General features: G+C 47.4%; 1 protein-coding gene across 1 annotated transcript in view; it reads left to right on the top strand.

Annotated features, from left to right (window-relative positions):
• Positions 1–10301, top strand: part of CCDC88B (coiled-coil domain containing 88B) — a 31449-nt gene extending 21148 nt beyond the window's left edge. The window contains exons 18-25 of the mRNA XM_070950477.1: positions 492–742; positions 1273–1416; positions 3134–3320; positions 5104–5249; positions 5926–6021; positions 7292–7434; positions 8070–8351; positions 9938–10301. Of these exons, the coding sequence (XP_070806578.1) occupies positions 492–742; positions 1273–1416; positions 3134–3320; positions 5104–5249; positions 5926–6021; positions 7292–7434; positions 8070–8351; positions 9938–9984 (1296 nt within the window). The 3' untranslated portion in view covers positions 9985–10301. The remainder of the gene's footprint in view (positions 1–491; positions 743–1272; positions 1417–3133; positions 3321–5103; positions 5250–5925; positions 6022–7291; positions 7435–8069; positions 8352–9937) is intronic.
• The last annotated feature ends 4149 nt before the right edge of the window (positions 10302–14450 follow it).

The raw sequence follows: 14450 nt of genomic DNA, 5'->3' as shown, positions 1-14450 counted from the left end.
GGCGGATGGATGGATGGAGATAAATGATATGGAGAGAGATGAGGAAGAGAGAGATTAGAGAGAAGATTAGATAGATTAGATAGATAGATAGATAGATAGATAGATAGATAGATAGATAGATGATAGATAGATAGATAGATAGATAGATAGATAGATAGATAGATAGATAGATTAGACAGACAGACAGACAGACAGACAGACAGACAGACAGAGAGATGAGAGATGATAGGTAGAGAGAGATGATAGATAGATAGTGGATGGATGGAGAGAGATGATAGAAATGTTAGATAGATAGAAAGAACGAAAATTCATATGCTGCCCATCTCCCTGTTACAACCGTCTTGCTTAGCGACCGACATTCTGGTCCCAATTGTGGCCGTATATCGAGGAAGAGCCTGCATTTGAGCTGCTGCCATCTCTCTCACTCTGCGCCGAGATTTTTCCTCTTAATCTTTGACTTTTGTGACCTGCCTTCGCCTCTACGTTCCCAGCGCTCTCTCCTGGTGAGGCAGCTGTCCGATGTCCGGCAGAGGTCGGGACGCCACGAAGCCGAAATCCAGACGGTTCGGCTGGAGGCCGAGGGATGGCGGAGACGCTACGAGCAGCTCCGGCTGGATCACGATCGCTTGATGCTCCTACACCGACAGCAGGGGGACGAGCTGGAGAGGACGTTAAGCGAGCAAGCCGGCCTGAAGGCAGCGCTGCGCGGCCTGGAGAAGGAACAGCGGGAACTGGAGGGCAGGTGCCGCTGCAGCAAGGGGATTGTGGGAAATCACAGCCGGCGATGCCCTCGTCCATCGCGGATGGCCGGCAGTTGGATTAAGCCGTTACAGGCAGTCCTCGGCTTATGACCACAATCGAGCAAGGAAGTCCGTCAAACAGGGTGAAATTCACTTGAAGCAATGTCTCTGTTAGCAGCGGACATTTGGGGCTCCATTATGGTCGAAGGTCAAGGACTAAATGTAACGATGCGTTCATTTGCCGGAGCTCAACCTGGAGCAGTGCGGTGGCCTAGAGGTGGAGCTCTGGCCTCACAATCAGGAGGCTGTCAGTTTGATCCTAGGTAGAGGCAGATATTTTTCTCTCTCTGGAAACAATGAGAATAGATCTGCTGGAAAAAAAAAAAAAAACTCCGCATTGGCGACAGGGAAGGGCATCCGGCCAGGAAATACTCAGCTCCATTCGATTTCCCAGATTCCATTCCGCAAGGGATTATGAGGCCGTTAAAAGAAGATGGATGATTTGCTGAAGCTCAATTTTCCCGCCTTACAGGCACAACCAACTGTTGGGACAGAAGACCAGCCTGGAGCTACAAGAGGTGGCATTGCAGGCCCAGAAGGAACGGCTCGAGCTAGCCGAGCGACGGCACCAGGATTTGGCTGAGCAATACGGCAACTTAAAAGAAGAACATGAGCGGTAAGGCTGGGGAAATTTGTCTGGAGGACACCAGATTTATCAAGCCATTTTTAAACGGTTTGAAACTTACAGGAACTGGGCCTGGCTAGTCTAGTGAAGAGAAGGACCAGGGGAGACATGAGAGCAATCTTGGGCAGGGGGTTGGACTAGATGACCTACAAGGTCCCTTCCAACTCTGTTAAACTGAATCTATCTAAGATGATCAAAGGCCTGGAGGCTAAAACATGCGATGAACGGTTGCAGGAACTGGGCCTGGCTAGTCCAGTGAAGAGAAGGACCAGGAGAGCATCTTCCAATATTTGAGGGGCTGCCCCAGAGAGGAGGAAGGGGGTCAAGCTATTTTCCAAAGCAGGCCAGACAAGGAATAATGGGTGGAAACTGATCAAGGAGAGAGGTTCAACTTAGAAATAAGGAGAAATGTTCTGACAGTCACTGAGAACAATCAACCCATGGAACAGAAGTTGCCTTCAGAAGTTGTGGGAGCTTCATCCCTGGAGGCTTTCAAGAAGAGACTGGACTGCCATTGGGTCTCCTGCTCGAACAAGGGGTTGGACTAGAAGACCTTCAAGGTCCCTTCCAACTCTCTTATTCCTTCCTTCCTTCCTTCCTTCCTTCCTTCCTTCCTTCCTTCCTTCCTTCCTTCCAAAAAAGGAAGGTTTTTAAGAGTTTAAGTTTTTAAGTAACCCTCTTACTCTGTTCTCTGTTAGTCTGTTACTACCCTCTCCTTCCCTTCCTCCCTTCCTTCCTTCTTCCCTCCTTTTCTTCTTTCCTTCCCTCTCCTTCCCTTCCTTCTTTCCTTCCTTCTTCCCTCCTTTCATTCTTTCCTTCCGTCTCCTTCCCTTCCTCCTTTCCTTCCTTCCTTCCAAAAAAGAAGGTTTTTAAGAGTTTAAGTTTTTAAGTAACCCTCTTACTCTGTTCTCTGTGACTACCCTCTCCTTCTCTTCCTCCTTTCCTTCCTTCCTTCCTTCTTCCCTCCTTTCCTTCTTTCCTTCCCTCTCCTTCCCTTCCTTCTTTCCTTCCTTTCTTCCAAAAAAAGAAGGTTTTTAAGAGTTTAAGTTTTTAAGTAACCCTCTTACTCTGTTCTCTGTGACTACCCTCTCCTTCCCTTCCTCCTTTCCTTCCTTCCTTCCTTCTTCCCTCCTTTCCTTCTTTCCTTCCCTCTCCTTCCCTTCCTTCTTTCCTTCCTTTCTTCCAAAAAAAGAAGGTTTTTAAGAGTTTAAGTTTTTAAGTAACCCTCTTACTCTGTTCTCTGTTACTACCCTCTCCTTCCCTTCCTCCTTTCCTTCCTTCCTTCCTTCTTCCCTCCTTTCCTTCCCTCTCCTTCCCTTCCTTCCTTCCTTCCAAAAAAAGGTTTTTAAGAGTTTAAGTTTTTAAGTAACCCTCTTACTCTGTTCTCTGTTACTCTGTTACTACCCTCTCCTTCCCTTCCTCCTTTCCTTCCTTCCTTCCTTCCTTCCTTCCTTCCTTCCTTCCTTCCTTCCTTCCTTCCTTCCTTCCTTCCAAAAACAGAAGGTTTTTAAGAATTTAAGTTTTTAAGTAACCCTCTTATTCTATTCTGTTATTCTGATTGGTACTACCTTCGTTTTCCTTCACAGTATTATTATATTGTGTGGGTGGGGGGCAATTGATATAGATCCAAGCTGCGAGGTAAGGAGCAGCAGCAAGGAGGAGAAGTTCGCCTTGGGTAACAGGGTGGTCCTTCCCCAAAATATTGCAGGGTCCAACAAGCGTTGCTCCAGAGCGAACGAGCCCACGATGACTTCCAGGGTGAGCTTCAAGGAACGCAGAACCGGCTGACCGGCCTGCAGTTGGAACAGGCGAAGCTCGAAGCCGAAAACGCTACCTTAAAAGAGCAGAACCAGCAGCTGGACACGGCCTTGGGGCGCCTGACTACCCAATGCGAGGTAATTGTTGGGTTTCTTTCAGGGGTGAAATCCAGCAGGTTCTGACAGGTTCTGGAGAACCCGTAGCGGAAATTGTGAGCAGTTCGGAGAACCGGCAAATGCCACCTCTGGCTGGTCCCAGGAGTGGGGAGGGAATGGGGATTTTGCAGTATCCTTCCCCCAGGAGTGGGGAGGGAATGGGGATTTTGCAATATCATTTCCCCCTGGAGTGGGGAGGGAATGGGGATTTTGCAGTATCCTTCCCCCAGGAGTGGGGAGGGAATGGGGATTTTGCAATATCCTTCCCCTGCCACGCCCACCAAGCCACACCACGCCCACCAAGCCACATCCACAGAACCGGTAGTAAAAAAATTTGGATTTCACCGCTGAGGTAAACCCACCCGTTCCCCCTTGCCTTGCCCTCCCAGACTGGCCCGATTGGGGTGTGTGTGTGTGTGTGTGTGTGAGAGAGAGAGAGGGAGAGAGAAAGAAAAAAAAGAAAGAAAGAAAGAAAGAAAGAAAGAAAGAAAGAAAGAAAGAAAGAAAGAAAGAAAGAAAGAAAGAAAGAAAGAAAGAAAGAAAGAATAGATCAGGGTTTGCAAAATGCTACTGTGGATCTTTGGCTTCCAAAGATTTAACAAAAGGTCACCAATCACTTTCTCCCACCAAAATACAGGTAAGACCACAACCGAGCCCCAAAATTCCCCATCGCTAAGTGAGACAATTTGTTAAGTGAGGGTTTTTCCCCAGCATTTTAGGACCCTTTCCTGCCACAGTTGTTAAGTGAATTCCTGCATCGTTGTTAAGTTAGTAGCACGGTTGATAAATCCCAAAGGTTTTTTCAAGAGGCAACTGGACTTTTCTGATTTTTCTTTGAAGACGTTTCGCTTCTCGACCAAGAAGCTTCTTCAACTTCCTCCCTCCCTCCCTCCTTTCCTTCCCAATGGTGAGAATGCAGTATTGACTCAGTCTTCCATCCTTCCAAGGTCGATAAAATGAGGACCCAGATAGTTGGGGGGCAAGAGGCTGACTCTGTAAACCGCTTAGAGAGGGCTGTAAAAGCACTGTGAAGCGGTATATAAGTCTAAGTGCTATTGGTATTCCTTCCTTCCTTCCTTCCTTCCTTCCTTCCTTCCTTCCTTCCTTCCTTCCTTCCTTCCTTTCCTCCCTCCCTGCCTGCCTGCCTGCCTGCCTGCCTGCCTGCCTGCCTGCTTGCACAGTGGTTAGAATGCAGTATCGCAGGCTAATTCTGCCCACTGCCAGCTGCTAGCAGTTCGATCCTTACCAGCTCAAGGTTGACTCAGCCTTCCATCTTTCCGAGGTGGGTAAAATGAGGACCCAGATTGTTGGGGTCAAAAGGCTGACTCTGTAAACCGCTTAGAGAGGGCTGTAAAGCTCTGTGAAGCGGTATATAAGTGCTATTGCTACTGCTATTCCTATTGCCCTTCCTTCCTTCCTTCCTTCCTTCCTTCCTTCCTTCCTTCCTTCCCTCTCTCCCTCCCTCCTTCCTTCCTTCCTATGCTGACTCTGTAAACTGCTTAGAGAAGGCTGCAAAGCACTGTGAAGCAGTAGGTAAGTCTAAGTGCTATTGCTATTGCCCTTCCTTCCTTCCTTCCTTCCTTCCTTCCTTCCTTCCTTCCTTCCTTCCTTCCTTCCTTCGCTGACTCTGTGAACTCCTTAGAGAGGGGCTGCAAAGCACTGTGAAGCTAAGTCTATAAGACGAAGTGCAATTGCTCTCACCTGGATATCCAAGATGCATCACTGATGGTCCTTTGGGTGACGGGACCTCCGTTCTTCTCTGCAGCTCCTGGTCCAGTTGAAGGGCAAGCAGGAGGAAGAGAACCGACATCTTCTTCTGGAGATCCAGCTGTTGAGCAGGGAGAACAGGCAGCTGTTAGAGCGCAGCATGGAAAACCGAGAACATTTTCAGGAGGAGCAACGTCAGTACCAGTGAGTTTTGCCGAAATGGTTTGTCGCTCGAGCAAAAAATTGCAGCAATTCTGTTCAGCCGTCAGGTCCAAGCCCCTTCTGACCCTGTGCTTCTGTAGAGAGCCATCCAATCCGGAATCTTGGGGTAGGGGGATTCTTTCAACTGTGTTAGGAAATGAGTATTACCTACCTTGTTGTGTTGGCAATATATAAACCATCGATATATCTTTAAGACTGCTGTATTGCATCATACTGTGTCCTGATTGGTTAGCTCTGTAGCCAATCTCCTTAAGAGGGAGCTAGAAATATGGTTTGTTTCTCTTTGCTGTTCTTGCTCTCTGATATCTCTGTATGCTACTGTTTGCAAATCCGGAAGAACTGTTTATTGTGAATGACTACGACGACTGGTAAGAAGACTTAGTTATTGGATTATGTCTGGACTGTCGTTTTGGCTATCTCCTGCTTTATATGTGTATGACCTGGACTGTTTATTGGACTGTGCCTTACTATTTCCTGAAAGTAAACACAACTCAGTGTATCTGTGTGTTGATTGTGTTTATTCATACCTATTCTCAATCGCTTTCATGTACACACCCTTGCTATTCAAGGGTTACTCTGCAAATTCCTTAACAAACTGCCTGCTTATCCAGTTCATAACCCCCCACCCCCCACCCCATCCCCGTTCTTTCTCCCACAGAGACAAATTAGGCGAATTGCGTCGAGAGAAGCAGAAACTGGTTGAGAAAATCATGGACCAATACCGAGTGTTGGAACCCGCAATCCCCCGTGGCAAGTAAGTGTGTTACACAGAACTTGGCACACGCCTGTTTCACATGCAAAGAAGCATGGGGTATATAATTGCGATGGCTGATCAGGTATTGAGTGACCAGACTAGGGGCAACACGGGCAGAGAAGGGGAGGGCCTTCGTAGCCACCCCCGTTGGCCCTGCCTACCTGCTGCCCAGGGGCAGCTTCTGGTTATCGGTTATGAGGTCTTTCTGTTGCCATCACCAGCCTCTCTAGGCCAGTCATGGGGCTCTCAAACCCTGTGCAACTGATGCGTGTGAACACTAGTTGGGAAGGAGAGGAAAGAGAGAAAGAGAAGAGAGGGGAGGAGGAGGAGGAGCAAGAGATAGATAAGAATGCAAAGACATGAGGAGGAGGAGGAGGAGGAGGAGGAGGAGGAGGAGGAGGAGGAGGAGGAGGAGGAAAGGAAGGAAGGAAGGAAGGAAGGAAGGAAGGAAGGAAGGAAGGAAGGAAGGAAGGAAGAAAGAAAGAAAGAAAGAAAGAAAGAAAGAAAGAAAGAAAGAAAGAAAGAAAGAAAGACAGCTCCAACACTGGAAGTTTTTAAGAAGAAATTGGATAACCATTTGTCTGAAGTGGTGTAGGATTTCCTGCCTAAGCAGGGAGCTGGACTAGAAGACCTCCAAGGTCCCTTCCGACTCTGTTGTTCTATTGTTCTATTGGAAGAAGACGAAGAAGAAGAAGAAGAGGAGGAGGAGGAGGAAAATGAATTCTAATTCTAATTCTATCTAATTCGAATTTGAATTCGAACTGGAGGAGGAGGAGGACGAGAGGAAAAAGAAGAAGAGGAAGAGGAGGAAGAGGCGAAGAAGAAGAACAAGAAGACAGAAGAAAGAGGGAGAGAAAGGGAGAAAGTGGTAGAGAAGAGAAAGAAGAGGGTAGCAATAAGGCGAAGGAGGAGAATCGGCCAAAGAGGTTGTAGAAAAAAATGCTTTTAAAAGCCTTTGACAATCCCAGCTGAGCCACGCGATCATCAGAGGCTTTTTTTTTTAACTTTTAAAAGCATATTTTCGGCTGAAGAGGTTGTAGAAAAAATGCTTTTAAAAATACAAAAAAAAAAAAAAACAAACCTGATGATCACGCGGCTCAGCTGGGCAATGGGGGGAGAGGGGGCAGGAATTTTTGCTACCGGTTCTCTGAACCACCCGCCGCCATCGCTACCGGATCGGACGATCCGTTCCAAACCGGGAGCATTTCACCCCTGCTTATAATTTTTTTCTTTTTTTTGGTCCCCGTCTCCTCTTATCCTCGTGGGCTAGGAAGAGTAACTGGATTGCTGGGAAGATAAGGAGACTGATGAAACTTCGACGGGAACAGCAGCCGCGTCCCATGGCGGAGGGAGCCGGCAGCAGCAGCAGCGAGAGCCTGGCCGGGCCCGAGGACCATGGGCTTGAGAGTAGAGGTGAGGTCCGGACAGATTGGGAGCGTGAAAAAAACGGCCGTTAAGTCACATTTTTCCAGCGCCGTGGTCACTTTGAACCGTCATTAAACAAAACGGTTGTTAAGTCTACCTGGATACAAGCAGCTTTAGGTAACCCACATCCTATTTCCTTGGTGCGGGGATTTATTTGGGTCGCCCAGATGACACAACGATTGGCCTCCAAGAACTCGTGGGTTCTTTTCTTTCATGGGAGGTTTTTAAGGAGGATTTGGACAAACCGTTCGGCTGAAATGGTATTGGGACTCCTGGGGTTGGACTAGAAGACCTTCAAGGTCCCTTCCAACTCTGTTTTTTCTTCCTTCCTTCCTTCCTTCCTTCCTTCCTTCCTTCCTTCCTTCCTTCTTTCCTTCCTTCTTTCCTTCCTTCCTTCCTTCCTTCCTTCCTTCCTTCTTTCCTTCCTTCTTTCCTTCCTTCCTTCTTTCCTTCCTTCCTTCCTTCTTTCCTTGGTGTTCCGATTCTCCTTCCTTCTAAACCACCAATCATTTAATTCCCAGGGTTAAATTACATTTGAAATTTCCTCCACTCTCAGATGCCTTCTTTTTTTTTCTAGCTCTGCATCTTCCAAATTGTTTTTTTTATTTCCCCCCCCAAAAAAGCTTCCAGCACGCCCAGCTCACCGTCTCTTCTCCGCAAAGCAAGCAGCAACGCCAGCCTCCCGCAGAGCCCGCCAGTCCACTTCCGCCGTTGCCGCCTGAGTTCCCGCATGCCGGTAACAGAACCTTCGGGGTCCGGGGACGAAGACGGCCACGACAATCCCAGACAGCGTTTTCGGCAACGCCGAGTGGGCGTGTTGTGGGGATCCCTGGAAGACCCTGGGGTTCCTGAGGGAGAGTCAGAACCCCCAAGCCAATTGTCCACAACCAGCGAGGAGAAAAGAGGTGAGCCTTGATTGATCGATGATTGATTTATTGATTGGTTAGTTGGTTGGTTGATTGATCCAGGCTGGGCTTGGGTGGTGATGGGGATTAAGATGGAGGTAGTTCTCAATTTAAGGGGACACGGTAGCTCTGTGGCTAAGACGCTGAGCTTGTTGATTGAAAGGTCGGCAGTTCAGCGGTTCGAATCCCGAGTGCCGCGGAACAGGGTTGAGCTTGTTCCAGCTTCTGCCAACCTAGCAGTTCGAAAGCAGGTAAAAAAAAAATGCAAGTAGAAAAATAGGGGCCACCTTTGGTGGGAAGGGAACAGCGTTCCGTGTGCCTTTGCCGTTGAGTCCTGCCGGCCACATGACCACGGAGACGTCTTCGGACAGCGCTGCCTCTTCGGCTTTGAAACGGAGATGAGCAGCGCCCCCTAGAGTCGGGAACGACTAGCACATATGTGCGAGGGGAATCTTTTTTTAAAAAACTAGCCATCGACGGACACATAGAGGTAAACCACATTTACATGCCCTTCAAAAGAGTGAGTTAAAAAAGCTATTACTAAAAGCCTGGTTGAATCTTCTCAGCTCTACCTTGATTCCTTCCTGTATCTCCAAATAAGACCTTCTCAATCCAGTAAAAAACAAAAACAAATGCAAAATCTTAAAAACCTCCAGTGTTGTAGCAACCTCCACCACTTCTGGTGGCAAGCTGTTCCACTGCTTAATTGTCCTCACTGTCAGGAAATTTCTCCTTAGTTCTAGGTTGCTTCTCTCCTTGATTACCGTGTTTCCCCGAAAATAAGACCCTGTCTTATATTTTTTTTGAAGCCTGAAATAAGCGCTTGGCCTTATTGCCATGCGCTCAAAAGCCTGATTGGGTTTATTGTCAGGGGGTGTCTTATTTTGGGGGAAACAGGGTAGCTTCCATCCGTGGTGTAGGGTTTCCTGCCTGAGCAGGGAGTTGGACTAGAAAACCTCCAAGGTCCATTTTTTTAAAAAAAAAAAAAATGATTTATATGCCGCCCTTCTCCGGAGACTCAGGGCGGCTTACAATGTGCTAAGCCAGTGGTCCCCAACCCCCGGTCCGCGGACCGGTGCCGGGCCGTGGAGTACCTGGCACCGGGCCGCGCAGCGGCCGGGGGACATGAACGCTGCAGCGCAAAGGCTCCTGGGCCGTGCGCAAAAGCTCCTGGGCCGTGCGCAAAGGCTCCAGGGAAGAGAGCCCCGCGCAGGTACGCACGTGTGGCCCAAAGGCCCCACCCCTGCGCGCGCTCAGCGGGCCACGGTAAAATTATCAAAGGCTGATTGGTCCGCGGCGATAAAAAGGTTGGGGACCACTGTGCTCAGCAATAGCCTTCATACTTTTGTATATTTATACAAAGTCATCTTATTGCCCCCACAAACTGGGTCCTCATTTAACCTACCTTAGAAAGGATGGAAGGCTGAGTCAACCTTGAGCCTGGCGAGATTCTAACCTGCAGTAATTGCAGGCAGCTGGTCTTAATAACCAGCTTAATAACAGGGTGCCTTAAACCCCTGTACCATTATTCCATTATTCTCCAACTCCGTTATTCTGAATCACGCACGAGTGTGCATTCCTTTTAGGACGGCCGCCGGGCGAGGAGGATCAAACTTCAAACTGCCTCTTGTGACGCACAAACTAGGTCCCGTTTCCTGAAAGATATGCGACAACCCTGCGCGAAAACGACAAGGCCTTCCAGTCTGGGCCGGTGCCCACGAGTTGCTGGAATCTACTGGATCCTTTTTACTCTCGCAACCAACCAACCAACCAAACCCCCTGTGGACTTTCAACCCCGTTCTTTCTGGGTTTCCTTCTTGTGGCAAGGAGTTTCAAAGGCTGCTAATCAACCGGCTTTGTGTGTGTGTGTGTGTGTGTGTGTGTGTGTGTGTGGTCAGTGCAAATCTTGCCTATGGCAAGACGGGAGAGGGGGTGGGACCCACAAATGAATGTAAATACATAAATCATGAATAAATAAAATGTTATGGTAATTTATGACTTTTTTGGGGGGAAGCATGGTTGATTGTGGGGGCTCCAACACTGGAGATTTACAAGAAGAGACTGGATAGCCATCTGTCTGGAATGGTGTAAGGTCTCCTGCTCGAGCAAGGGGTTGAACTAGAAGACCTCCAAAGTCCCTTCCAACTCTTGTTTTTCCTTCCTTCCTTCCTTCCTTCCTTCCTTCCTTCCTTCCTTCTTTCCTTCCTTCCTTCTTTCCTTCCTTCCTTCCTTCCTATCTTCGTTCCTATCTTCCTTCCTTCTTTCCTTCCTTCCTTCTTTCCTTCCTTCTTTCCTTCCTTCCTTCCTTCCTTCCTTCCTTCCTTCCTTCCTTCCTTCCTTCCTTCTTTCCTTCCTTCCCCATCACTGGGTTTTTTAAAGAAGTGACTGGACAGTCATTTGTCCGGAATGGTATAAGGCAGTGATGGCTAACTTTTTTGCCATTATGTGCCAAAAGCAGGAGGAGTATGGGGGGCTACGCACCCTGCCCCCTGCGCATGCGCGCATGGCCCCTTTGTACTCCCCCTGCTTTTGGCACGTGATGGCACGTTGGGCCCGTTTTTTGCTCTCCCCAGGCTCCAGAGACTTTCTAGGAGCCTGGGGAGGGCAAAAATGGCCTTCCCCACCCCCATGGAGGCCCTCCGGAGGCCAGAAATGACCCATTTGCCAACTTTCCGGCCTCTGGAGGGTTTCCGGGGGCGGGGGAGAAGGAGGCCATTTTTGCCCTCCCCAGGCTCCTAGAAAGGCTCTGGAGCCTGGGGAAAACAAAAAACGGGCCTTCCCCACCCTCCCGAGGCCCTCCGGAGGCTGGAAACAGCCTGTTTCCCTACTTCTGGTGGCCCAGAAGGCCCAAAAATCAGGTGGCGGGAGCTGAGCTTGCGTGCCCACTGATATGGCACCGAGTGCCACCTGTGGCACACATGCCATAGGTTCACCATCACGGGAATAAGGTCTCCTGCTTGAGCAGGGGGTTGAACCAGAAGACCTCCAAAGTCCCTTCTAGCACTTGTTATTCCTGCCCACGTTATTCCTCGACTTCCGACTACAACAGAGCCCCAAATTTCTGTTGCTCAGTGGCACATTCGTTAAGTGAGTTCTGCCCAAGTTTACGACTTTTCGTGCCATCGTTTGTTAAGGGAATCACAGCATTATTAAGTTAGCGACACGGTTGTTAAGGGAATCTGGCTTCCCCGTGGATTTTTGCTTGCCCGATGGTCGCAAAAGAGGATGACGTGACCCTGCGACTGTCATAAATAGGAACCAATTGCCAAGAACCTGAAATCTTGATCACGTGACTGTAGGGTGTAGGAAGTTAGCATCCACCCCTTTCCTAGAAGAATGAAATATGTTGGGAAATATTAAAAAGGCAGAATATTATATTTCCCTGGATGAGAAATGGAGAAACATGTTTTCAAAGAAAAGCAGCTTCCTGCCTCCCACCTTCCTGCCCCCGCCCTTTTGTTAATGGGCCAGAGGCAGAAACTCAATCTTTGTCAATGGACCTCATCTGCAACACAATGGGACCCATCTAGGACAGAAACTCACCACATGGCACCTGGGAAGATTACATCAGCCAGCAAGGCTAGCTAAGACCCCTACCCCCTGGAAGTCTGACAACCAATCAGGATACTCTTTCCGGGCCCCAGGAAGTTCAAAGCCAGAGAGGGCATAAAACCCGAAAACTCGCTGTATCTGCCCTTTTTTTTCTGTTCAGGAACTCAAGCCATGTCATCCCTGTCCACCATTAAACCATCTTTCCAAGCAGTCTCCATGTTTCCAGTGTCATTTTCCCCACTTGGAGCAGAACCCAGAAGGAGATTTCTTCCTACAAGGGAACGCTGCAATGGTCAAAAGTGTGAAAAAAAAAAAACAGTCATTAAGTCCCTTCTTTCAGCACCGTTGTAACTTCGGTCACTAAATGAACTGTTGTAAGTCGAGGAGTACTTGTATCGACACGTGCACCTCTGTGATTCTGTTATATTCAACCCGATACCCGCCCCTACTATAAGGTGAGAAAGATCTCGCTATAATTTCCTACCTTACAGGCATCCTTTCGTCTGAGAATTCTGCCAGCGATGCAGCTGGAAGGTACAAATTTAGGGGTGCTGGGTGCAAATCCCACCCCCCAAAATTCACCCGACAAGTGCAATTAAGGAAAAGACACCAGATGTGGCTCTGAGCTGAGTTTGATGGACAGGAGATTTTATTTAAAGCTGCACCCGTTTCCTCTCTTAAGTTGCTGTGCCTGCAGACATAGGAAAGGAGGTGTGGGGGGGGGGTTGCAGCGAATCAATGAAGGGAAGAATATTGGGGGGGGCGGGGGAAGGCTTAAATAAGATTTTGTGAAGTCCAGGAAAGAGGAAGTGTGAGGAAAAAAAAAAAACTTTCGAAGTAACTCTAAATTGCAGAGTGTCTTTCTCTGCTTCCCATCACGGACTTTTAGAAGAGGGGAGAATTGTCTGCTCGTTTTTTTTTTCTTGCACAAATAACTTCCTTCCTGTTTTAAGAAGTGTTAAGCGTTGCGTTCAGAATGATCCCTGCAGCTTCTCTGCAAATTTCTCCCTGGCCTTTTTCAACCACAGAGAACGGAATCTTTTTTAAAAGAGTAGGGTGTGGAAAACAGGCCCGCTTCGTTTTCCAAAAGCAGGAGGTTGGACTAGAAGACCTCCAAGGTCCCTTCCAACTCTGTTATTCTATTCTATTCTATTCTATTCTATTCTATTCTATTCTATTCTATTCTATTCTATTCTATTCTATTCTATTCTGTTCTATTCTGGGGGATGGGAAATCACTTCTTTTTCAGAAGTCAACTTTTGCACGTTAAGGGAAGGAACCTGTTGAAATGACTTTGAACTCCTGTAATATTAACAAAGTGATTTTCTCTTCTCTTCTCTTTTCTTCTCTTCCTTCTCTTCCCTTCTCTTTTATCTTCTCCTCTCCTCTCCTCTCTATTCTATTATTCTATTCTATTCTATTCTATTCTATTCTAATTTTATTCTCTATTCTATTCTCTATTTTATTCACTATTCACTAAGTCTGCATTACTATTACTATTAATCTTCTCATTGTTCCTATCACCCATCTCTTCTCACTTGGGAGTTGGACTAGAAGTTGGACTCCAAGGTCCCTTCCAACTTCTATTCCGTTCCGTTCCGTTCCATTCCATTCCATTCCATTCCATTCCATTCCATTCCATTCCATTCCATTCCATTCCATTCCATTCCATTCCATTCTCCTATCCTATCCTATCCTATCCTATCCTATCCTATCCTATCCTATCCTATCCTATCCTATCCTTTTCTATTCTGCTCTGCCCAGGGGCTAAAACACTGAGCTTGTCGATCAGAAAGGTCGGCAGTTCGGTGGTTCGAATCCCTAGTACAGGTCTCCTGCGTGAGTAGGGGGGCTGGACTAGATGACCTCCAAGGTCCCTCGCAACTCTGTTACTGTTACTATTCTATTCATAATAATTTTAATTGGGGTATTTTAAATTTTGGGGGTTTTAATCCGGCCAAATTTATTTAATTATTTTAATTTTTAATCATTGTTGTGTCTTGTGTTTTTAAATTGGCTGTACACTGCCCTGAGTCCTTCGGGAGAAGGGCGGTATAGAAATAAAATTATTATAAAATTATTATTATTATTACTGCAATCGGGTGAAACGGGCAGGCCAGAGGAAGCCAAAGGGGAGGTGGGGGCGTCATGGAGGGAGGGAGAACTGGGAGAAGAAGGTTTTTAAGAAGAGATTGGACAACCATTTGTCTGAAATGATATATAGGGTCTCCTGCTTGAGCACGGGGTTGGACTAAATATATAGGGTCGCCCTCTGGACGTGGTTGACTGGCACCCAGTGGAGCAGCAAGAGGAGAAGAGCCCTTTCATCACGAGAGCCATTATGTCATAGAATTATCATCGGAAAGAATCTTGAATATCGTCATCTCCAACCCATATTCACTGCAGTGTGCAACCTCAACATCAGTGGGAGATAGAAGGCTCTTGATTTTTACAAATATTAATCAAATTGCTGTCACAACATAAAAGAATCATGACCAAAGGCAAATGATTCCAATTTTTCACTCTGGTGTATTGTTTAAATTGAAA

Source organism: Pituophis catenifer, unplaced genomic scaffold (assembly GCF_029215685.1).
Source record: "Pituophis catenifer annectens isolate HBS135680 unplaced genomic scaffold, rPitCat1.0.hap2 SCAF_10, whole genome shotgun sequence".
NCBI lineage: Eukaryota > Metazoa > Chordata > Lepidosauria > Squamata > Colubridae > Pituophis > Pituophis catenifer.
The sequence above is the reverse complement of the archived record's forward strand: the minus strand, read 5'-3'. Positions and strand labels throughout refer to the sequence as shown.